This window comes from Mauremys mutica, chromosome 3 (genome assembly GCF_020497125.1).
Source record: "Mauremys mutica isolate MM-2020 ecotype Southern chromosome 3, ASM2049712v1, whole genome shotgun sequence".
In the NCBI taxonomy this organism is placed as follows: Eukaryota; Metazoa; Chordata; order Testudines; family Geoemydidae; genus Mauremys; species Mauremys mutica.
The window spans coordinates 147,934,173-147,958,316 of record NC_059074.1 but is presented as its reverse complement, the minus strand read 5'-3'; the positions used below and the strand labels follow the sequence as shown (position 1 = coordinate 147,958,316).

Below are 24,144 nucleotides of genomic sequence, written 5' to 3'. Positions count from 1 at the left end.
TGCGCTTTTCTCTCCTTGCCCTGGCTATGCCAGCCAGCAGATCAAAGGACTGGGCCGAGGGCAAGGAGACCTCCTGCATGGTACACATTGGGAGCACCAGCCTCCTGCCTCCTCCTAGGCATCCCCAGAAATCCCAGCTGCCATCTGCTGTAACAGCTTCCTGTGAGCAGCCTCACCAAATTTTAGATCGGAAACCGGCCAAGGATTTCCCATCATTTAGTTCCCCACTCTTGATCAGAGTTTCCAGTCCCCTTTAGAAGCTCCTCACTGGAGTTTGCTTCCTTAGCAAAGCTATTTGGGGCAGACACTGCCTGGATTTGTATGCACCACGCAGTACTGAGCATACAAGGAAATAACAAACCATCCTTAACAAAATGGGCTTGGCTGCAGACCAGTTTGTTATAGGGTCTGCTTGTGAGCGGGGAGCCAAGCAGGATCGTTTGGGACAACTTGGCGCTGGGGAGGATTGGGGGTGGGGGTGTCCTCATTGCTGTCAGGGCAGCACAGGGGTCCAGGGCTGTCTTTGCTGGCTTGTAACCATGGGGACAGAGATGCAGGCTGGCATGGTTAGCACACATTTTAAAATAAAACATCCAGACTCATGGGCTGAAACAAGAATAAGGTTACACGGGCCCAGGGGGGAAAGTAGGGCAGATTCTGGCCTCTGTCCAGCCTGTTTATTGGTTATTTGTCTAATGCTAAGTTGCCCGAGGCACTTCAGGGGCAGGAATATGCAAGGCCTTGAAGGGCTAGCAATCAAATGACACAGCTTCCAGATGAGTTAGGGGAAGGGCTGCAGCAGGATCCCAGGGAGCGACTCTTCCTGCTTAAAGGGATAGCACCAAGGGCGTGTGCTTAGATTTGCTCTCATCTGTTTTGTTCCCATGTTTTGGAAGGCAGCTCTACAGTGGATAGGCTTTGACAATACATTTATTAAAAGCCACAGATGCAGTTCAGGGGGTTGTGCTCTCCCAGGACTGCTAACCAGAAAAACCTGGGGGCAGATTTACCCCAAACTCCAGTAAGCCATGGTGTGGGAGGGGAGGCATCAGATTCCACAGCTCACAGATCCTTTGATATGCAAACTGGCTTTTGGAGCCACAATCATTGCTTGCCTGCAATTAACTCAGTGGGGGGAAGGGGCTCCCAAACAGAGGCTGGTAACTAAACAGGGGTTGGAAAACAAACAGAAGCCCCAGGGCTGGACATAGTTACATCCAACAGAGCGGATCCCAGTTGTCTTAGCTGTAATGTGGAGGTGTCTCCTGCAGAGGCTAAAGACTCATGGGGCTCAGGCTGTGAGGCTATAAAACTGCAGTGTAGATTATTTGGGCTCAGGCTGGGCCAGGGCCGCCCAGAGAATTCAGGGGGCCTGGGGGCCTCGGCAGCAGGGGGCCCCCCACTTCGGCGGTAATTTGGTGGTGGTGGGGTCCTTCTGCACTGAAGTGCCCTGAAGACCCGCAGCGGGGAGCCCTCCGCCGCCGAATTACCACCAAAGACCCAGCTCTTCGGCGGCGGGTCCTGGGGTGGAAGGACCCCTGGCCGCAGGTCTTCGGGGCACTTTGGCGGCGGGTCCCAGAGCGGAAGGACCCCCTGCCGCTGAATTGCCGCTGCCGACCCGGAGCGGAAGAAGCTCTGGGACCCTCGGAGCGAGTGAAGGACCCCGCTCCAGGGCCCCCGAAAAACTCTCGTGGGGGCCCCTGCAGGGCCCAGGGCAAGTTGCCCCACTTGCCCCCCACTCTGGGCGGCCCTGTGCTGGGCTCTGGGATCCTCCCCCCTTGCAGGGTTCCAGAGACCAGGCTCCAGCCCCAAGCCTCAATGTCCACACTGCTGTTTTACAGCCCTGGAGCCCCATGAGCCCAAGTCAGCCGACAAGGGCCAACTGCGGGTGTTAATTTCATTGCAATGCAGACATACCGTATGGGCCCCAGCATGCAATGTGCCATCTGGACTGGTTGGATGAAGATAGAGCACTGCATGCTGGGATGTGCACTCTTCCCAGGCTGTATCTCAGTATTAAAGGTGAAGGTAGCAATATGGGCTGTGGGAGAATTCCATGAGGCTACCTGCAGCCTGAGGCACTTCAACCTGGCTCCATGAAAGCATAATTAGCACTGGACAAAACTCAGTGCTACCAATGTTAGGGCTTAATCACAAATCTCATGATATTTGGTGTTTTTCTTAAAGCCCCAGCTCCTGGAGGCAAGTGTTAAGGGGGGAGCTCTCTCTCTTTGTAAAAGTCTTCTAGTCTCATGGCTGCAGAGAAACGCTGGCAAAACAAACTGGGGGCACCAAGAGGGCTCAGAACCAAATGTTTTTTAAAAATTCCATTATTTTTGTACCCGATTCATGATTTTTAGATGTTTGAGGTTGGCAATATTGTGTCAAAGAGGAAGAGGTACCAGCATGCAAAGCCCCAGGAGAGATCTCCTGACTACAGAGCTAACAGCCAAAATACTCAGAAAATCCCGTAGTCTCAGTTCTTTCCAAGGTTACTTACTACAACAAAGACAAAAACACACAGAACATTGTGTAACACAATCTACTCACCAGCCCCCACTGGGGTCTCTTCCCTACCCTTTTCAGTGCCTCATTCCCACATAATTCCCACCAGTGCTAACTGGATGGCTAAGTAGAATAGACTCCCTCCCTCAGTGACAAGAGAATATTCTTCAGGCTAAAAGGTTCTAGAGGAAAAGGCATCTTCTAGGTAAGACATGAGCTAATTGCAGTGATTAGAGGTAATAGCCTTAATGCTTTGCTATTTCTGGTTTGCATGGAGTCCTCCTGGAGTTACTTACTAGCTGAGTGGTTTGCTCTCTGCACAGATTCTGAAACATTAGAGAAGGATAAAAAGCTATTAAAGCCCATCTAGTCTAGCCACAGGTCACACGGTGGGGTTTACCCCTACAATGTATTCTCAAAGGTTTTCTCCAGTCATGGGGTGAGGCATCTGCAGAAGAAGTCAGGATACATTGTCCTAAAGGGGACCAGAACTAACACAAACCACTTGCTCACTATGAGTTACTACTGGAAATGGACATTCCTCCCAAACAGCCAATGACCATCTCCCCCAGATTAAGGTGCTCCATGAACCAGAACAGGCAGAGGTGGGGGGGGAGGGTTCCTGGTACAGCATGTACTGTTTCATCTAGAACAGTGTTTCCCGGGCACAGACATATATAGCGTTGGGCTTCAGGTCTGTGTAACGGGCACCCTAAGCTCCTCTTTCCCCCCCATACACGACCCCAGTGCATTCCTCACGACTTGTCCGCCATTCAGTTGGAGCTCTATAACCAGCAGTGGACCTAGAGCTGCCCACAGTCCTATCCCAGATGCTGTGTGTGGCATTTACATTCCTCAGTGGACATGCTTTTGGGTAGGAAGAAGCAAACGTGGTCTAGTGCAGTGACACACAGCAGCTTGTCCTCTCCTGGAGTTGACACCTCCTCATCAATTGTTGGGAGTGGACTACATCCACCCTGATTGTATTGGCCCTGTCAACAATGGCTCTTCACTTGTGAGGTAACTCCCTTCTCTTCATGTGTCAGGGCTTGGCTACACTTACAAATTTGCAGCGCTGCAGCAGGGTGTGAAAACACACCCTCTCCAGCGCTGCAAATTGCGGGGCTGCAAAGCGCCAGTGTAGTCAAAGCCCCAGCGCTGGGAGCGCGGCTCCCAGCGCTGTCCGTTATTCCCCACAGGGAGGTGGAGTACGGACAGCGCTAGGAGCGCTTTGAAGTGTAAGTGTAGCCAAAGCCTCAGTGTGTAATGCCTGCATCTGTAATTCTCACTCCATGCATCTGAAGAAGTGGTTTTTTTTACCCACGAAAGCTTATGCCCAAATAAATCTGTTAGTCTTTAAGGTGCCACCGGACTCCTTGTTGTTTTTATTCAGATCTTAGTGGGTCAGGAGCCAAATTAGCGATCAACATTACCCATAAGAGCCACGGTGGTGTGAATTTATTGTTTCATTTACTATAATACTGTATATTCGTATTTAAATAGTATGACGGGAAATATTTTAATTTTATATATATATTATTTTCTCACAGCAAAATGACTGAGCACGTATTATTATTTTAACAACTACAGTTGGTTAATAACATAGTAAAACTATCCTGTTTGGTTAATAATTAAATCACACTGTGTTTTAATATCATGCTGCAAAGAGCCGCAGGAGACACATTAAAGAGCCACTTGCGAGCCACAGTCTGAGTATCACTGACCTAGTGGTTGGAGCAGGGGACTGAAGGACAGCAGAGTGAGTCCTAGCTCTGGCTCTGTCTTGGTGTACAACTATGGGCAAGTCCTTTACCCCCCATGCCTCAGTTTCCCCACTTGCAAGACAGGAATAATATTTAACCTTTGCAAAGTGCTTCAAGACTCTTGGAGGCTCTAGAAGTGTTATTATCCTCCCCTAACTTCTACACATCTGCCTGAAACTCCTATCTGCCTGCATGCCCTCAATCTTGGCTCACTCCCAGCTGCTGTCAGTCTTCACAATGGTGCATTGGGGGAAGAGAGGCAGGTCTCCCAGGTGGTCATGACCCATTCCACACACAAGTTTTATAGAGTAATATCAACATCTCAAATTGCACTTGGAACGGAAGAGGAAGCCACTGGTGTAATGTCACCTCTGGCTAAGAGGAGCTACATTCTGTGCCAGCCGGTCCTTTCAAGGCCAGCCCCATGCACAGCACAGAAAGTCAGAGGCAAGGATAAACAAACTAAATACAGCCCAGATGGAGCTACTATAGGTGGGTGCATGACTGGTTGGAAAAACGTTCCCAGAGAGTAGTAACCAGTGGTTCACAGTCAAGCTGGAAGGGCATATCAAGTGGGGGTCCCCCAGAGATCAGTTCTGGCTCTGGTTCTGTTCAATATCTTCATCAATGATTTAGATAATGGCATAGAGAATACACATATAAAGTCTGAGGATGATGCCAAGCTGGAAGGGGTTGCAAGTGCTCTGGAGGATAGGATTAAAATTCAAAATGATCTGGACAAACTGAAGAAATGGTCTGAAGTAAATAGGATGAAATTCAATAAGGACAAATACAAAGTACTTCATTTAGGAAGGAACAATCAGTTGCATACATACAAAATGGGAAATGACCGCATAGGAAGAAGTGCTGCAGAAAGGGATCTGGAGGTCATAGTGGATCACAAGCTAAATATGAGTCAATAGTCTAACACTGTTGCAAAAAAAAAAGCAAATATCATTCTGGGATGTATCAGCAGGAGTGTTGTAAGCAAGACACGAGAAGTAATTCTTCCGCTCTACTCTGCGCTGATATGGCCTCAACTGGAGTAATGTGTCCAATACTGGGTGCTACATTTCAGTAAAGATGTGGACAAATTGCAGAAAGTCCAGGGAAGAGCAACAAAAATGATTAAAAGTCTAGAAACATGACCTATGAGGGAAGATTGAAAAATTGGGTTTGTTTAGTCTGGAGAAGAGAAGACTTACAGGGGACATGATAACAATTTTCAAGTACATAAAAGGTTGTTCAAAGGAGGAGGGAGAAAAATTGTTCTCCTTAACCTCTGAGGATAGGACAAGAAGATATGGGCATAAGTTGCAGCAAGTGCGGTTTAGGCTGAATATTAGGAAAAACTTCTTACCTGTCAGGGTGGTTAAGCACTGAAACAAATTGCTGAAGGAGGTTGTGGAATCTCTATCATTGGAGTTTTTTAAGAACAGGTTGGACAATCACCTGTCATGGATGGTCTAGATAATATTTAGCCCTGCCATGAGTGCAAAGGACTAGACTAGATGACCTCTTGAGGTTCCTTTCAGTCCTATGATTCTATAACTGTGGTGAGTACTCAACAGCGAGACAGTCGCCTTACCAGAGATAAATGAAAAAAAGGTGCTTTCATTCTGCAGCCCTGGTGGTCAGTCAGGGACCCCAAAACACCCACAGATTGAAAACCTCCCTCAGTGAAGGGGCAAGAGTTACTTCCACACTACTGACACACCAGCATCATCTGTCCTACCTGGGCTGAGCTTCAGCCCACTCACTTTCATCCAAGTCCAGGGTGCTGAGACAGCAAGGAACTGCACTGTACAGGTCTTTTGTCTGTCACTAGGAGGAGGTCACCAGCCAACAAGACCAAGCCTAACAGCTGTTCCTTCAAGGGAAGCAGACACCTTGCCCTCCTGCAGGGAACTGTCAACTATCACAACCAACAAATGGTCCAACTCGCCTCTTTTTCATTTTACTAGCTGTCAGGGGTATAGGTACATCATCATATCGTTAGACTCCCACTAGTCACAACCGGGTTCGGGCCCTCCAAGTGATATGGATATACATCATGCTATATGCAAAGGATAAGATGCTATGACTGTCACTTGTGTAATTTATCATCGAGGAGGGGATCCTATGGTATAGCTATAGGCATCAGCTTTTCATCAGGAATATGGTTTCTTATGTTACTTTTGTAGCTGCAGAAATATTGCAAGGTTCCACTGATTACATACATAAATATTTACACATTCTAACCCCACTACATATAGTCCTGAAATTGTAACCCAAGGGTGCAGGGTATCCCCATTTGGATCTGACTAGAACCAGGGCCTTAAATTACAAGCTCTTTGAGGACAAGGTTATGTTTATTATTTTTCTGTTTAAATGGAGCTGGAGAACTAGTTAATAATACATATTTGACTGTTAGAATCTCCACACAGAAAGGACTGGTACTTAGATAAATGGGGATACCATGTGATTCACATTTTTAAATGTTGATGGCAATAACATCAAAGAGGCAAAGCCCCAACATTTCTTGTACAGTTCAGCCTGTTAGTGGGACGAAGACACACCGTTGTTAAGAAGGCGCTAACTTCAGAACCAATGCCATCAGTACCAAAACTGACAGCCAATCACATCAAAGTTCCAAGAGCCCCACAAAGCTCTTGGATGCTCCATTCATGCCCCTTCCAGTCTTCAACAGCTCCTCCTTCCCCATTCACACTTTCCCCCTTACTGTTCAAAAAGGCCATACACATGTAGGTTATGTTATACTCTAGCATCAAAAATTTTGTTTTAAAAATATTAAGCCATTTTCCAATACTGTGTGGCCAGAAGGGCCATGAGATGACCCCTAAATACTTTTTTTTTAATTGCTCACTACAAATTCAAGTTTTTTAGTATTTTGTTTACAATGTCAAAAGAATAAATTGCATCCAGAATGACAAATCTGAACAAAGCTGGGTTTCAACTCCACGCCATTTAATAATACATAATACTGTGCACATATCTGGTACTATACATGGCTCAACATTAGCTAATTCATCCCTGGGGCAGGTGTGGGGGAAGAGCAGGTCAATACTATGAGATGGTGACCCACATTAGCACACTGTGACTTGAAATAAAATTAGACAATGTTGCAGTCATTAATGGAAGGAGGGAGGTTAAAATGCACAATTCTCAAGTCACAACAAACAGGAATGGCAGCAGCTCAGGATTCACACCACAGCTCTCCTGGTTGCCTCCTTTGCTTTTAAGCTAACTTTTTATTTATAGCAGAGCAGCAGGAGAAACACATCCTGGAAGAAAGTGAGGAGGAGGAGGAGGAGGTGGTGGTGGTGAAGCACTAGTGAAAGGAGAGAAGAGAAAAGGGGTGGGGAGAAGAAGTAAGCAAGTAAATAGCTGAGGTCAGTATGCAGCAGATAAAGGGTTTAGCAGGTGTAATCTAGCTTAATGTAAAATAATTTCGTTGCACCCTTGCTCGGGATGAGAAGAATAGTTGCCCCATAGAGTCCAAACCAGCCAGAGGAAAGCATTTCTGGTGCCTCGGTGTCAGGTCCCTGACAGAGATCCCAGCTGTTTGTTAGCTGCACTCTCATTGCCTCAGAGTCTTTTCAGTCCAGCCAGGCACCATTAAAAGGATCGGACTGATAGACAGACAACAAGCTACTGGACAGAAGCAAGGAAGTTCTTTAGCTCCCTGAAGATGCAGGGTGGATTCAACTTTGACTGAGGAGGATGATGGTGGATTTTGCCTCCAGAGCCCTGGATCTTCCAGGCTTCTCTCCCAGGAATACTGTTGCAGTTTGAAGAGCTGCTCTGGAGTGAGATTGTAGCATGAAGTAACTCCCCTCAACTAAACCTTCCATCAGGGAGAAGGAGACTGCAGCACCATGAACCAACATCACATCACACTACCCCAGCCCACCAAAAGGGGAGAACAACAAAGAAGCACTCAGCCTCCTCTTGCCATCTTGATTCACACACACACACAGCCTGACAGTAAAACCTGGATCAATCCTAACATCCAGCCTCAAAAGCATGAAAATACAGCGTTTCCTCCTTGGCGATTTGCTTCTGACATTGAGGGAGAGTCAGGGAACTGCAAGGAGACATGGCTGGGCCAGGTAAAACAAGAAAAAAAAAACCCTCTACAAAAATGGTGAATGAGTCATTGTGTTTATTGCGATGAGGCTAGTGTGTGTCAGAGGGCAGCCCTGGATACCCTGTATCCCAGCCTCTGAGCCCGCTGCTGGGCTCCGTAAAGGTGTGTGCGGGGGGAAATCACACTAGAGGCAAATGGGGTATTTGCAGGAGCCACCTCCCTAGTAATCCCGCTTCCATTGTTCCAGAGGCAGGCAGGCTAAGCGACGCGCACACCCACAGATCTATTGGAAACCGGTACTGGAGCGGGGATGGAGAGAGCCGTTCCCACGGGCGGGAGAGGTGCACACACACACACACAGGGAGACATTCACATTTCCAGGCTGCCTTGGAGACAGGTCCTTGTAGCTGCTGCTGCAGAGGGAAGAAAGGCGGGGGGCGGAGGGAGAGGAAAGGAACGAGCCATTGCAATGCAGTGTATGCCAGGCTACTCACTTACCCCAGTGTCAGACACGGACCGGCTCCCCAACTCCTTCTGCTGGACTCCCCAAGGGCTCCAGCTGGCCCCTCCGAAGCGGGGAGTGCAGCGCCGCACTCACACTCGGGAGGCGCCCCGGCCACACACCAGCTCTCAGTCTCCAGCCGCTACCTGGCTCAGCTGGAAGAACGAGGAGGAGGAGACACGGAGCGAGGGGGCGTGGCCTCTCCCTGCGCAGGAGGAGGTGGTGGGAGGGGCGATTCCGGCGCTCCTCGCCAGAGGCTGATGCGCATGCGCGCCCCTCCCATCGAGTGATCGGATCGTTCCCCTCTCTCTGCCCGCACAGGCTCCCCCTTTTGCGCATGCGTGCTGGGATCGAGCCGGGGGCGCGGGAAGCCTGCGGCCTGTGAGTGACTGGGGGAGCGGGGCACGCGCGGAGCGAGGGTGGGGGGAGAGCCGGACTCCTGGGTTCCTCGAGGGGCCTTGGGCCCGCGCTCGCTGCCCGCCCCGGGGTTGGCGCTGCCTGGCCCCGGGAGGGGCCCGTTCCCTGCGCCACGCGGGGAGCGAGAGCCGCCCGCCCCGGCCGGGACCCCGCCGCGGGCCGCTCTCCGGGCAGCGCCGGGGAACCCAGCGAGTGCGGGGCGCTGCCGTGTCGGGGGCGCTGCCCGGCGTGCCTGGCTGCAGGCAGCCCCGGGGCGGGCCATGGCCGCCTGCTGCTACACCCGGGTGCTGCCGGCTGGGTGCACAGCAGGGGGCTTCGAGGGGCAGATGGGCCTCACCAGATGTCCTCAAACCGTACTCGTTTCCCAGCCTAGGCCGCCCCAGAGTCTTGCTGCATCTTCCTCTGCGCATCGCCCTGTTTGCTGTAGGTGCAGGGTCGCTGGAGATCGGGGAGTCAGTTATTTTTTTTCAGGGACCAAATTTCCAGACTCCAGGGGAAAAATAAAAAAAAAAAAGTAAATGAGAAGATTTCAGGGTCTGTTCAAAAGTGTCTGGTGTCCCGGATATGGCCCACGGTCCATCTATTGACTGTCCCTTCTAGCCTGCAGTGCTTCTATATCATAATGCCAACTTTTCCCAACCTAGTGCTAGAAATTTCCCAAATCTGGTGAAAAATTCCCAGATAAAGTTTTTTTACAGTGCTTCTATATCCTGGGAAATTTCCCCAAACCTGGGAATTTGTGAGTAAAATGTTTCAACTTGGGAAATTGGGAATTTTCATTCAAAACATTTTACTCACAAATTCCCAGATTTTGGGAAAATTCCCAGGATTTAGTGCCCCAACCAAAACCGGGGGCCATTATTTTAGTACTGTACAGACATAGTAATAGACCATCCCTGCCTCAATAAGCTTACAGTATAACTAGAAAAGTCAGACAATGGATATGTCTATGCCAGACCCTTTCAGAAAGTCTGGTTTGGCTATGCCATGTGTATTACAATTTACAACATTTGTTATTGAGAGCATAAGAACAGCCATACTGGGTCAGACCAGTGGTCCATCTAGCCCAGTATCCTGTCTTCTGATAGTGGCCAATACCAGATGTTTCAGAGGGAATGAACAGAAGAGGGAATCATCAAGTGATCTGTCCCTGGTCCCCCATTCCCAGCTTCTGGCAAACAGAGGCTAGAGACTCTTAAGGATCAACAAATGGCATCATTTCTCAACTGGTGTGACCATCAGGAAAATTATTGAAAATGTTATTGCAGTCTAATGCAAAGAAAATCTTGCTCCCCCACTCCTGGCACATCTTTCAGGGTCCAGTATATCTCCCTTCTCAAACATTGTTTATGTTTAGTCTTCTAAGGATCAATGCATTTTTACTCTTATAGTAAATTAATAATGGGGTTGTAAACAAACACCTCCCCCCTCCTCCTCCAAGGGGCCACCAGCCTGAAAGGGTGAGAAACATTGGCCTCAGGTAATTCATAGAATCATAGGACAGGATCTAGACCATCCCTGACAGGTGTTTGTTTAACCTACTCTTAAAAATTGCCAGTGATGGAGGTTCCACAACCTCCCTAGGCAATTTATTCCTGTGCTTAACCACCCTGACAGGAAGTTTTTCCTAATCATAGACTATTAAGATTGGAAGAAACCTCAGGAGGTCATCTAGTGCAATCCCCTGCTCAAAGCAGGCCAACACCAACTAAATCATCCCAGCCAGGGCTTTGTCAAGCTGGGCCTTAAAAACCTCTAAGGATGGAGATTCCACCATCTCCCTAGGTAACCTATTCCAATGCTTCACCACCCTCCTAGTGAAATAGTGTTTCCTAATATCCAACCTAGACCTCCCGCACTGCAACTTGAGACCATTGCTCCTTGTTCTGTCATCTGCCACCACTAAGAACAGCCAAGCTCCATCCTCTTTGGAACCCCCCTTTAGGTAGTTGAAGGCTGCTATCAAATCCCCCCTCACTCTTCTCTTCTTCAGACTAATTAACCCCAGTTCTGTCAGCCTCTCCTTGTAAGTCATGTGCCCCAGTCCCCTAATCATTATCATTGCTCTCCGCTGGACTCTCTCCAATTTGTCCACATCCCTTCTGTAGTGGGGGGGACCAGAACTGCACGCAATACTCCAGGTGTGGCCTCACCGATGCCAAATGGAGGGGAATAATCACTTCCCTCAATCTGCTGGCAATGCTCCAACTAATACAGCCCAATATGCCATTGGCCTTCTTGGCAACAAGGGAACACTGCTGAATCATATTTAGCGTCTCGTCCAACCTAAACCACCCTTGCTGCAATTTAAGTCCATTGCTTCTTGTCCTAGCCTCACAAGTTAAGGAGAACAATTTTTCTTCCTCCTCCTTGTAACAACCTTTGGGATATGCAGAGTTAAATAAATTGATTAGCACCCTGGTTAGCTTAACCTGGGTGTGAGCAGCCACAGTGCAAAGCCATACCCAAATTACTGTGTCCTCCCTACGGCTGCACTCACCTGGGTGTATTACTAAGACTTCCGGGGCCATGCCATGTGGTTCTTTGTGCTGTAGTATGCTGAGCCTGTCTGATTCTGTCCCAGTGGATTGTGGGAGAATTTGTCCTTTGGAGGGAATTGTGGGAAGGCATCAGAGGACTATCAGTGTTCAAATGAGTTAGTCCTCCAATGAGTTAGTCCTCCCTGCAAAGTGGGTGAGCTACCAGCCTGAATGAAAATGGAACCAAGATTCTTATTCATACTTCCAGCTGTGCCAGCTAGCCTGGGTTGAAAGCACCATGAAACTTTGGGAGACGGGATTCTGTATGTTGATAGGAGGGGATTGGGCAGCACCCATGTAAATGCCTGGGCCAACTGCAGTGAAGACATACCCGTAGGCAGTTAATGCAAGGTGGTAAATGCCTGGTGAAGACAAGCACAAAGAGTCTAAGGCGGAGGTGGGCAAACTACGGCCTGCAGGCCACATCCGGCCCACAGGACCATCCTGCCCAGCCCGGGAGGCTAGCCCCCAGCCCTTCCCTTGCTGTCCCTCCCCTCCCCCGCAGAGTCATGCCGCTGTGCGGGCAGCGCTCTGGGTGGCAGAGCTGCACGCTCCTGCCGAGCAGAGCAGCAGTGTGTCTGGCTCCGGCCGGCATGGCAGTCAGACATGCTGCTCTGCATGCTATGCTCAGCATGGTAAGTGGGATGGGGCATTGTATAAGGGGTGGGGAGCCCTGGGGGGTAGTCAGAGAGCAGGGGGCAGTTGAATGGGGTGGAAGTGTGGGGAGGAGGTCAGGGGATGGGGAATGGGGGGGGGGTTGGATAGATGTGGGGTCCCAGGGGGCCTGTCAGGGGGTGGGGGTGTGGATGGGATCGGGGCAGTCAGGGGACTGGAAGCAAGGGAGTTGGATAGGGGGTGGAGTCCCAGGAGGCGGTCAGGGGACAAGGAGTGGAGGGGGTTGGATGGGTTGGGAGTTCTGAGGGGGGCAGTCAGGGGATGGGAAATGGGAAGGGGCAGATAGGGGGTGGGGGCCAGGCTGTTTGGGGAGGCACAGCCTTCCCTACCCAGCCCTCCATCCAGTTTTGCAACCCCAGTGTGGCCCTCAGGCCAAAAAGTTTGCCCACCCCTGGTCTAAGGTGAAATGGACAAAGACAACAAGGAGACCGGTGGCACCTTAAAGACTAACAGATTTATTTGGGCATAAGCTTTTGTGGGTAAAAAACCACATCTTCAAATGCATGTGAAGAAGTGGTTTTTAGTCTTTAAGGTGCCACAGGTCTCCTTGTTGTTTTTGTGGATACAGACTAACACGGCTACCCCCTGATACTGGACGAAGACAGTTTTACATCAAGATAGCTATTTCTCAGTAAAATCCCAGTGGAGACAAAGCACACACAACTTATACCTTGATGTAGCCAATAGAGGTCAGCCCTGTGCCCTGACCTGGGATTGACCTCAACTAGTTACCTTAGGTTAAAAACTAGCCTGGTCTGCACCAAGATTTGATACTGAGACAGCTGACTTAGTTAGCTATCTCAGGGTAAACACCCCCACACCCTCTTTTTTTTTTTTTGGTTTTGCTGTGAAGACAGGTCAGTGGTAGAACTGGGAATAGACCCAGTCTTCTGACTTCCTGTTTATTGTCCTGTCCACTAGACCTCACTAATCTTTAAAAGAGAGAAGTTTGTTTTGAGATTTGAGGTGTATATACAGGCATGTGCACGCTCTGTGAGGACTAGAAAGCAAAATCCAGTTATGCAAGTTAATGTTTGGATTAGTTTGCAATCCGAAAAGATTTGAGTGGGAATTTTACTATGACAAAGTTTTCAGGCATCTATAGCACTAAAAAGAAAGTCCTGAATCTCAATTTGGAACACTAGTTCTTTTTTTTTTCCTGGTTAATTATGATCCTGACAACCAATTCCAAATTTTTGTGATTCACTTGGAAACTATGCAAAAGTAGAATTGTTCCTTCTCAAAACACAGGTATAATGAGTTTCTATTATTGCCTTGAACCAATAAATACCCTGGTTAATAACCAGTCCTATTCATAAAACTTGATTTCTAGAAGAATTAAGTCCCTCTGTGTGAGTTTTGGCCTCTATAGTCTGTCATTAACGTAAAACCAATTATGCCTTTGTAATGAATATCTCCTGTGTTTTTAACACACACAAGCTCTTAATCACATCTCTCTCTTTCTGAAGAAAACTCTGAATTGGTTGAGCTACTGTAGCTCACAGTTGGCTCTTGTAGAGAACGTTGGCAGACATTCCATAAATAAACAAACCCATACACTGCTGCTGCATGTTCAGACATTTGCATTGTGCATATCATCTTGAGTTCATTTCCTTCGTTTTAATGATGAACGAAGAACTCATTTAAAATCTGTATGTCCTAGTGCCCAGGATTTGACTTTTTTCTCAGTCTCAGTGTGAGAGAATGGTCAGGCTAGACCCTGCTAAACTGACTACTAACATAACATTACTACAGTTGAGCGCGAGAAAAGATGTTTTTCCCTGTTTTTCTGTTTTGTTTTGTGCATTTAACAGCAGTTTTGTGCTTAGTTGGTTTCAGTGTTTGCCCTTGCACCTAGCAACATGGGACAGGAAAAAAAAAAAGTTATAAATAGGAAAATGTGACTGTGAAACTACAAACGTTCCCGGGGGATTTGGAAGCAGGTGGTTAACTCATTTTTAAAACGGACTAGATTTCAAGTTAATTGTGTCCCTTAAAAGTGAATGTTCTGTCCTCTTGTTTTTAAAGTTCTTTTAATCCTATAGTGACCTAATGTGCCATTAGTAAACACTTCTGCAGAGTGCTCTCCAATCTGTATCTGAGTGCTTCTATCACTTGAATTGAGCTATAGAAATGTATGTAGTAATAATGGTTACTGTCTAGACAGAGTACCCCTGCAATGGGCATTAAGGTTTTATCATACAAAATGGAGTTGAGGGGAGGTGGTCTTGCAACACGTCTCTAAAGTGGAAAAAAAAGCCACCTTTCCTATTGGCAGACTCACAAATAAAATTAAGAGAATTTGAAGACTCAAGTCTTGTTTCCCATGTGGTTTGAGTCCTGAAGAAGGTACTCAGCAACTTGTGGATTGTTCGGCTCCCTTTGGGAGTAAGCACACATGGTCGCTGCTATTTTAGTGGTAAGACAGCCTCAGATCATATTAGTTAAATGAGGGGCCCATGTGTGTTAGATAAAATATTCCGGGTTGTCCACTTTCTGTTTGGTGGAGTGGAATATTCCAGAACTGCAGTGTATTTGTTTCTGTTGGAAAACACTTACATTTGCAAGATTAATAAAACATCTTTATTCCCTAGTGGAGAGGGGGTAAGGTAAGCTGGGAGTTTTAATAGAGCACTTGGAAATGGTGCAGTGCATAAATAGCCTTCAGTGGTTTGTGACCAATGAATGGTTCCTCTTCCTGTGCAGTATTTGAGCTTTGTGTAAGTCCGCTGAAGGCCTGTTGAAGTGGGGAGAATGCTGCAATACACTTGAGAATGGAATGTTTACTGCAGTGGGTTAGTGCACATTCAGACTTAATCAGTAGACTAGGATTTGGGTCACTTGGGTGAGCGAATATTTGATTAACTTTTTTTTTTCTTTCTAAAACTTATTCCGAACAAAAAATTGCGTTTGAGTCTACAGCATACCTGGTCAGGTTGGGGGCAGGTGGGTAAAAGAGCTTCAAGGTCATGGGTTTACAGACTTGGACTCTCTCAATATTAAATAAAAGTCATTGCTAGAGTTAGCTGCAGCCGTGTGACCTAAATTAGAAAGGACGGATTTAACATGTAGTCATCGTTTAAGTGCGCTAGACATGTTGCTGTGTTGCAGTGCCGCGATCACTTCTGTGACTAGAAGCACCTCTTGTCATATAAACTCTATGCTGTATGAAATTGGCTTTTGGTTTGGTGGCTATCTAGAGTCTTAGTTTTGGGCAGTGGCCATGACGAAGATGGTACAAATGTTAGTCTACATGAAAACTGGCCTCTTCTGTATTAGCATGAACGAGTCAACAATCAGAAGAATGTTAATATTTAACTATTAAACAGTAATAGTCTCTTGCCTTTCTCAGATATTATAAAGCACCCTCATGTGCTGATTGGGCAATAGCACCCACAGGTGAGTGGCCCTTGGAAGTGCCCGAAGGAACAATGATTGCATTGTATAAGGCTTGAGAGGGGCTGGGAAGAGCCTCTTACAAACACACCACAAAGCACCGAAACATGGACAGAAATGACACTGGAAAGCAAACTTAAGAAGAAAACTAAGTTAATTTGTTATTCACACGGTTGCGGTTACTTCTCTAATAGAATGTGCCAAATGCTGTTGTCTCCTCTCTGGTCCACTTTGAAGATTTGCCAGCGTGTGGTAACAGCTCTCTGGAGCATTGAAGTGGTCTGTGCTGCAACTGGTGGGATGGATTTTAGTGCTTTATAATGACTGCTAAACCAGCATTAAACCAGGCTTTTAATACTTAGCATTCACATACCGCCATACAGACAATAAAAAATTAATCTGCCCCTTGGAGTTAAGATGGAGATACTAAGGCAGAGAGGATAAATGACTTCTTAAAGGCTACCCAGAGTATACTGGAGCTGGGTCTAAACTTGGGAGTGTCTGGCACCCAGTACAGTAGACCAAAAAAACGGCTTACCTGTTGGGCTCTTGCTGCCAGTGGTCTACATTTTCAATTCCTTGGGAAGTTTGGAAATGCTGATGTTAGTCAAACAAATTGAAGATCTGATTTACTGTTCATACAGTATTAAGTGCAAAGTGTGTTTCACTGCATGAGCTGAATTGTGGGGGGCATTTCAGCTCAAAGGGAAAGTTAAGACTAGCAGAATGTGTTGGGGAAGAGGGGATGGAAGAGTTTCTCATCATTGCTATAAAGATGCAATACTGATCACACATAGTTCTTGAACACTGTCCACTTTAACAGGGCAGAGGCTGTCTTGGGTCAGTGGCTGTGTAATCTCATGCCATGCAGAGGATTCAGGGTTAGAAACATCCAAGGGCTCAGTGTTTTCCAGGAGTTCACCACCGATGACAATTTGTGGGAGAAGGGGGGCAATTTATGGTGGGGCAGGCTGGTGGAGTACCTTAGTCTTCCCAATGTTGAGGGAAAGTCGCAGGCTATGATAGGCACCTGAGAAAAGATCTAGGGTGGATTGCAAATCAGCCTCAGTGTGCACGAGGATAGCACGGTTGTCAGCATACTGAAGGTCGATAATAACAGTCCTGGTGACCTTCGCTTTAGAATGAAGACACCACAGGTTGAAGAGCTCGCCGTCCATGCAATACTCAATCCCAATTCCAGAAGAAAGGTCACGAATAAGAATCGAGCTCACAGCAAGATAGATGGAAAAAGGGTTTGGGGCAATAACCCTGCTTAACGCCAGTCATGGTAAGAGGACCTGCAGAGGAAACGCTACAAGGACACCCTGAAAGTATATCTTAAGAAGGGAGGCATTGACCCCACGAATTGGGAAGAGCTGGCTGCCAATAGACTGCTATGGCATCGCATCATACATCAAGCCTCAGCCCGTTTTGAAGAGAATCGCCTGGCTCAAGAGGCCGAGAAACGGCAGAGGAGGAAGGAAAGGGTACAGCATCCCGGCCAGCAGCTGTGCTGTCTCCAAGCAACCACCTGCCATAGATATATGAAAAAAACTGTAGAGCACTGATTGGACTCCTCAGCCATCTGATGTCTCATCAATGACTTTTTTTCCCCTTGGCAGACATCATCCTCGTATGGAAAGATAGGCTGTTGCTGACAGATAGCAAATTTAGAATTTAAGTAGACAGTATGGTACGGGAAAGGGACAAACAGGCACTGGTATTTCTCATGGATCTGTTGGAAAGATCCATGGCTTGCCTTAGACACAGGCTCTGGAGGTAGTGAGAGTAACCTGCAAACACTCATGTATGTGCTTAGTTTTGCTTCCATTTGTAAAATTAAGCATATATAGGAGTGTTGGCAAAACTGAGGACAAAGTCTCTCTCTTCACTACAGGGAAAGTTGTGTGTGTTTAGGGTGAGGTAACTGAAGCTCTCTTGCTGTAAAATCCTAATGGAGTCAAGGCATAGGTAGTCTTACCCTTCATGTAGCTAGACAAAGTTACTATATCTCCCTGCCATAGTTGAGCTTGCCTGGCTACATCAAAGTAAAAACTACAGAGTCTTGTTCCTTCTAGTATTTCACAGCGAGATAGTGTTAGCTCTCTTGCTTTAAAAACATACCTTTTGGGGCAGTGAAGATGATTGCCTTAGGAATAATGGAAATATTGCTAATTTATTCCAGGTTCTGTTATCTCCTCCTCCCTCCCCCCCTCCCGGTTTTGTTTTGTTTTGTTTCTTTGCCACAAAAAATACCACACTTCCAATGTGGTAAGCCTCTTATTCAAAACCTGCCCACGTGATGTGTGAGGCCACTTGCAGCACAGTTAAAAATACATGCTATATTGTGTGTGTGTGTGTGTGTGTGTGTGTTGGCGCAGAAGTGGTGCGGCAGATTTTTTCAGATGGTCCTTAAAATGTGCCAGTATACAGAACATGGCCCCAAGGTTATCAGAACTGGCTAAAAGACAAGTGGCAACTGTATTTTAAGGGCTGCTTCAGGAAGAAGAGAGGCAGAAGGGAGCCTTGTTTGAAAGAGTCCAGTTATTCTGTATGGTCATAGATACAGAGAAATAGAAGCACCTAAAATATAGGCCCAGGAGAAAGTCAGGGAATCTAGTTTTGATAGCATTTTTGGTATCTGATAAATTCTTGCCCAAGTCTTTACAAAAGGCTATAATGAGGTTGGAATGCTGCAAAGACTTAAGAATAGCAATACTGCTGAAAGCTTTGGCTCCTGAAATAACTTCTTACGTTGCAGGAGATAGTTTCCTGTGGGCACCGCAAGTGGGGAAATATTGTCTGAGGGCTTGCCTACACTGGAGAGTTGCAGCGCTGGTGGTGAGTTTACAGCGCTGCAACTTACGCACCGTCCACACTTGCAAGGCACATACAGCGCTGCATCTCCCTGGCTGCAGCGCTGGCTGTGCTCCTGCTCTGCCTCGGGTATAACTATTGCAGCGCCGCTGATGCAGCGCTGCTCCGCCAGCGTGGCCACCAAAAGCGCTGTAATTGGCCTCCGGCAGAATTTTCCCATAATGCTTTAAACTAAAGAACTCTTTGTTTTGTTATGATGCCTCTCTTTGTTTTGTTGCGAACTCGAGGCTCCCAGAGCTGCTTATCTAAAAAACAAACACAGCTCCTTTTTGCTGTGAATGAGGCAGGCAGGGGGATGAATGTCTACAGCTAGTGTTTGCTTTAGGAGAGAAACAGCATGGGAGGGGAAAGAAAGTCCCTCAGAGCAGCTGCTTATCTGGTCTGCAGGCTGTTTGCATTTAAGAGTGAATGAGGCGTCCGGGAAATGGTCAGAATTTGCAAAGCAGGGAGCTGACAGTGTCGGCTCCAAAAATCCACTCTCTCTCTCTCCCCCATGCTCCCTGTCACACTCCACCCCACCCCCCTCTTTTGAAAAGCACGTTGTAGCCACTTGAACGCTGGGATAGCTGCCCATAATGCACCACTCCCAACACCGCTGCAAATGTTGCAAATGTGGCCACACTGCAGCGCTGGTAGCTGTCAGTGTGGCCATACTCTAGCGCTTTCCCTACACAGCTGTACCTCCCAGCGCTGCACACCTGCAAGTGTAGCCAAGCCCTGAAATAGTATTGGGGTCTCGTAACAAGCTGAGGAATGCCCGCTGCTTGCTAAGATTTGGAACACCATCAGTGGCAGCTGGAGCTTCATTCCTTTCATGTTCTGTAGTGACTTGCCTCCTGTAATCCGCAAACCCACAGATTTTATATCGAAACCCACGTTAAAGGAATCAGAATTTTTTGGGCCTTTTTTTAGAGAGAACTTTAGTAGCTGTTAATGATTGAATAAAGTCTCTTACATAGTGACTATGTTCTCTCCATTCATGCCCACAATTCCCAAAATAATGGCTACATGGCTTGCATTAAGAGGGAAAAGGCACTACAGTGATATATTTCCCCTTAAGTAGAAAACTGCACTGCAGTGATATTGAACATACTGCCTATGCTTTATGTCTGAGGGCTTGGCTACACTTACAAATTTGCAGCGCTGCAGCAGGGTGTGAAAACACACCCTCTGCAGCGCTGCAAATTGCGGCGCTACAAAGCGCCAGTGTAGTCAAAGCCACAGCGCTGGGAGCCGCGCTCCCAGCGCTGTCCGTTATTCCCCACAGGGAAGTGGAGTACGGACAGCGCTGGGAGAGTTTTCTCCCAGCGCTGGTGCTTTGATTACACTTAGCGCTTCAAAGCGCTGCCGCGGCAGCGCTTTGAAATGCAAGTGTAGCCAAAGCCTGACTGTCGGATTCAAATAAGGACTATTGCTCTGGTTTGTACAATGCTGAGGATGCTGTCAGCACTCAAGTAATCTATGCCCAGCAGTGCAATGTACTGTACATCCCAAATGTGTCTTTTAGGTTCCAGCCTATGATTTACCTTTTTTAAAAAATTGAAATCAGCACTATCCAGTTTCCAGAATCCATAATTCTCTTGTTTCTCGTGCAGGGCTTGTTACCAGAATCTCAATGGCTTTCTTGAGTAGGCGACTGGACTTGCTGTTAACCCAAGTAAACAGAGCAGTCGAGCAGCGGCACTTCAGGTACTTTTCAAATACTGCGAGCCTGTTGTTGTTGTTTTTTTAACTGAGTGTTTTTCGTATTTAAAGGGACGTTGTTAAGTAGCTCTAATACAAAATGTCGTCATTCTAATTTCATAAAAACAGTGTAAGAGAAAAATTGTCATTACAGTCCATGAAAAGCCATTCAAAAGATTGCCTAAGCAATCCAAACACAACAGTGTATGCTGGTGCCTGACAATCAAGACGTGATAGTGGCCGTGAGCAGATCTTGTGCCTGTGTGCTGAGTAGGTCTCAGAGGCTTCCTGTGCCCATCTGATTGCAAGATCAGGGCGTGGGAGCAGAAGGTAAAGCTGCTTTGTTACTGTTGCCAGCTGAGTGAAATGCAGAAAAGATAACAAAATGCCCCATGTGCTGAAAAGTCAGTTACATGCTTAGAATTCTTCTAGTGTTAATTGTCTGGTATTTAGACCAAAAATAATTTTAAAAATTCTTTTCTTGTATCTTGACAGTGTCCCTTTCATTGTTTTCTTTTAATTTAAAGTGCCTGTCCCTGCCTCTAGGCATTTATTCATTAACTTCACATACTGCAATGCATTGACTAGCCTTTAAGACCTTGGTCCTGCAATATGCTCTGTGTGGGTATGTGGAGCCACCAACACAGGTCTCATTGCAGGGTTGATTAGAGCCGTAGTTTGCAGGGGGATTGGTGTTTTAAATTGACTCACTTATTAGTCATTCATGTCACACCCATCACTGTAGTATCTGAGCTCAGTATCTGAGGCAAATAAGGACAGTTTCCATATAAAAGGAGCTTAGTACCTCACCTCTTTAGTACCATGGGCTACATTTATATGGATATCTGGAATGAGGACCACGGACTACCACTTTTACACTGGGGTAAATGTGATCAGAATTTGTCCCCGAGACTTTTAAAAGGATAGTGGCAAAGAAGGTGTTGATGGTAGATAACTGGGAAACCGAGAGGCTCTGGAGCCATGTGGTGCTAACAATATGAGGCTGTACCCGTTATATGGGGACCATCTTCTTGTTCTGTGTTTGTGCAGCACTGGGGCATAAACCCCCTGCCTCCCGGTACTCTTTAAAATGTCCGTTTCACAAATGTGTGCTGCACTTGATGAGCCAGGAAGTTTGTGCCACTCCTTGTGGGGGCCAAAGTTGTGTGCACATATTCCCCATCTTCAAGAGGGAACGAGGGATCTAGATGTTGTGATTTAGTTACTGTATAGTTTATGCTCTATAAAACTAGAAAGAACCTGGGTGGATAGGCTGGCCTTTCATCCTGAAGTGGTCATTGTGTAATCTGAGTGGTCATTGTGTAATTCACAAACAAACTACTGGGTTGATGTCTGCCAGCAATCAGATCAGTATGGGCCTAAGGGGCCTGGTCAAGTGGATTTGAACAGGGCCTTTGTTTGTAGTGGTGAGAGACTTTCCTAGACTTTGGCCAGGTGTCTTCTTTGAATGGGGCCAATAAACCACTTCGAATTTGATATTTTAAAGACTAATAAAAAAAAAGAACAAATGTATTTTAAAGTGATGTTCTACTTTGAAAAGCGAACATGTAAAAATGACCCCTTTCTGTACAGATCCGCCCTGCCCTTCCTGAGTGTATTCAGAATCAGATCTGCTGATTTAACAAACACATTTGTACTTCTTTTTATTCTCGTTAGTCCCAATATAGCTAAGAGACTCCAGCTCACGCTCTGTTCCTTTTTTTGAATCATGAAGAGAATTTCCTACTAAGTGACACCTGTGCACATTCGCAGAAGGCAGTGGGACTTCACAGGTGTCACTGAAGGGAGAATTTATTCTGCAGAACCTTTATTACTAATGAGGACATGCAAGAAACAAAGAGCCCAGCTTGATTCTCAGATCTCTGGTGCTGTTTGTGGCACTGACAAAAAAAAACCCAAATCCTTTCACTTGTAAACTGAACACGTTGCATCTGGAGGTGCTAAGGGGTGCAATAAACAGGAGGCTCCACAAGGTCATGTTTTAAAGGCACATTTCAGAGTAGAGTGGCCCTTTTGACTCCCGGTTAGCATGAATAATTTGTTTACATTTAGCAAATTGTATATGAAGCCCAAAGTAGCACCTGACTTTCAAAGAACACTTTGCACGCAGTAGATGTGTCACCAGTATGGTATGTATTTCTCACTGACTCCTTATCATTGGCTCATGTAACAGCTTGATTCTGTGCTGGGCTTTGCCCTTGACCACCAAGGATTGTTTGAGAAGCTCTGTCTAGCATTCTTACTTCTCTTTTGCCAGCATCACTGGAGCATGCAGTGCGATACAGAAACTGACCCGCGTGCGAGTGGTGGACAACAGTGCCTTGGGGAACACGCCGTACCATCGGCCGCCCAAATGCATCCATGTGTATAACAAGACTGGAGTTGGTAAAGTGGGGGATAAAATTCTCCTGGCTATCAAAGGAGAAAAGAAAAAGGCTTTAATTGTAGGTCACAGGATGCCTGGCCCTTGCATGACACCTAGATTTGATTCCAACAATGTGGTGCTCATCGAAGACAATGGAAACCCAACGGGGACTAGAATAAAAACCCCAATACCCTTGATCCTGCGGAAGCGCGAAGGAGAGTTCTCTAAAGTGTTGGCCATTGCCCAGCACTTAGTGTGAAGACTGTGAAAGGTCTCAGGCTGTCCTGCTGCATGATCTTTGGAAGAGTAAGTGTTCCATGTGGTTCAGCTTAACCTAGAAGAGGAACCGAGGAGAACTGAGGTTCATTGGGAGACTTGTCTTCTACTCATGAATTAAGATCTATAGCCGAATAAAAGATTTTTAAGACACTGAGTATTTTTTTTTAGATTGCTTTGGCAAAACCATCTAAAAAGATGTGATGCAGTTAGAAAATCATTTATACTGTTTTTTTACTCTTTTGCATTTTTCAGTTCTGGCAACTTGCATATTGAGAGTGTTTTCTGATGTGTAACACACAAATAAGTACAGTTCCTGCCCCCAAGATCTTGCAAGTCTAAATGACCCAGATAAGACACAGGGGGAGACCCAGAGAAAAGCATATGATTGAAATGAAATGTTGGAGTGCTACGGGCAGTTAAGTTATGGGCTAGTCTCTGTGGACCTTGCAGAAAAAAGCCGGTCTTCAGGAGGGATTGCAGTGAGGACAGCGTTAGGGGACTGCTCACATTGGTAGTGAGAAGTTGCTCCATGTTTGCGGGCACCCCAGAATAAGGTGAAGAGGTGAGAACTGGAGAGGAAACAAGTGGGGGCATGAGGCAAAGTGATAAGATCTGAGATGCAAGCCAGGACTCAGGTGAGTAGGATCTTGTAGGGAAGGACAAGAAATGTATGTGTGAGCCAGAGGAAGGCTTTGGAAATAACTAGTCAGTTTCATTTTCTGGTTCTCTTCACTAGCTCTTGGGTTCAGGTCCTTTCAAGTTCCTTTTTCACCTCCACACTTTCTGCTTTCCAGGTCCTCGGCCTTGTGGCGAGCAGAAGAGAAGACTCTAACTCTAGCTTAAACTGAGGGCAGTTTCTCCTGCTCATTTGATAGCAGTCTCCTTCCAAACAAACCCCTCCCTGCTTTGAGGGGACATTTATGTCATTCTGCTGTGCAAGACCTGTTGTGTCTTTGATAGAGGGAAGGGCCTCTTTTCTAACTCTAAGGACAGTTAAGCTCTGGAGTAGGCTTCCACGGGAGGTTGTGGAA

The 24,144-nt window shown here is 46.7% G+C and overlaps 2 protein-coding genes across 3 annotated transcripts in view; one reads left to right on the top strand and one right to left on the bottom strand.

Moving 5' to 3' along the window:
• TMEM63B (transmembrane protein 63B) overlaps positions 1 to 9,042 on the bottom strand; it is a 95,299-nt gene extending 86,257 nt beyond the window's left edge. For both annotated transcript variants that reach the window (XM_045009129.1, XM_045009131.1), the window contains exon 1: positions 8,857 to 9,042. The gene's annotated coding sequence lies outside the window, so the exon portion shown is untranslated. The remainder of the gene's footprint in view (positions 1 to 8,856) is intronic.
• A 54-nt stretch (positions 9,043 to 9,096) lies between these two features.
• Positions 9,097 to 23,263, top strand: MRPL14 (mitochondrial ribosomal protein L14). Its single transcript, XM_045009133.1, has 3 exons — positions 9,097 to 9,241; positions 20,361 to 20,454; positions 22,727 to 23,263. Exons 2-3 carry the CDS (start codon positions 20,381 to 20,383, stop codon positions 23,091 to 23,093), a joined length of 441 nt encoding a protein of 146 aa, XP_044865068.1. The 5' UTR covers positions 9,097 to 9,241; positions 20,361 to 20,380; the 3' UTR covers positions 23,094 to 23,263.
• Positions 23,264 to 24,144: the final 881 nt, after the last annotated feature.

What these genes read in the sequence shown, in the direction of transcription:
- MRPL14 (XM_045009133.1), top strand. Translation starts at nt 20,381, where the DNA reads ATGGCTTTCTTGAGTAGGCGACTGGACTTGCTGTTAACCCAAGTAAAC. An exon ending in GTCGAGCAGCGGCACTTCAG is followed by an intron (nt 20,455 to 22,726) that starts GTACTTTTCAAA and finishes CTCTTTTGCCAG; the next exon opens with CATCACTGGAGCATGCAGTG.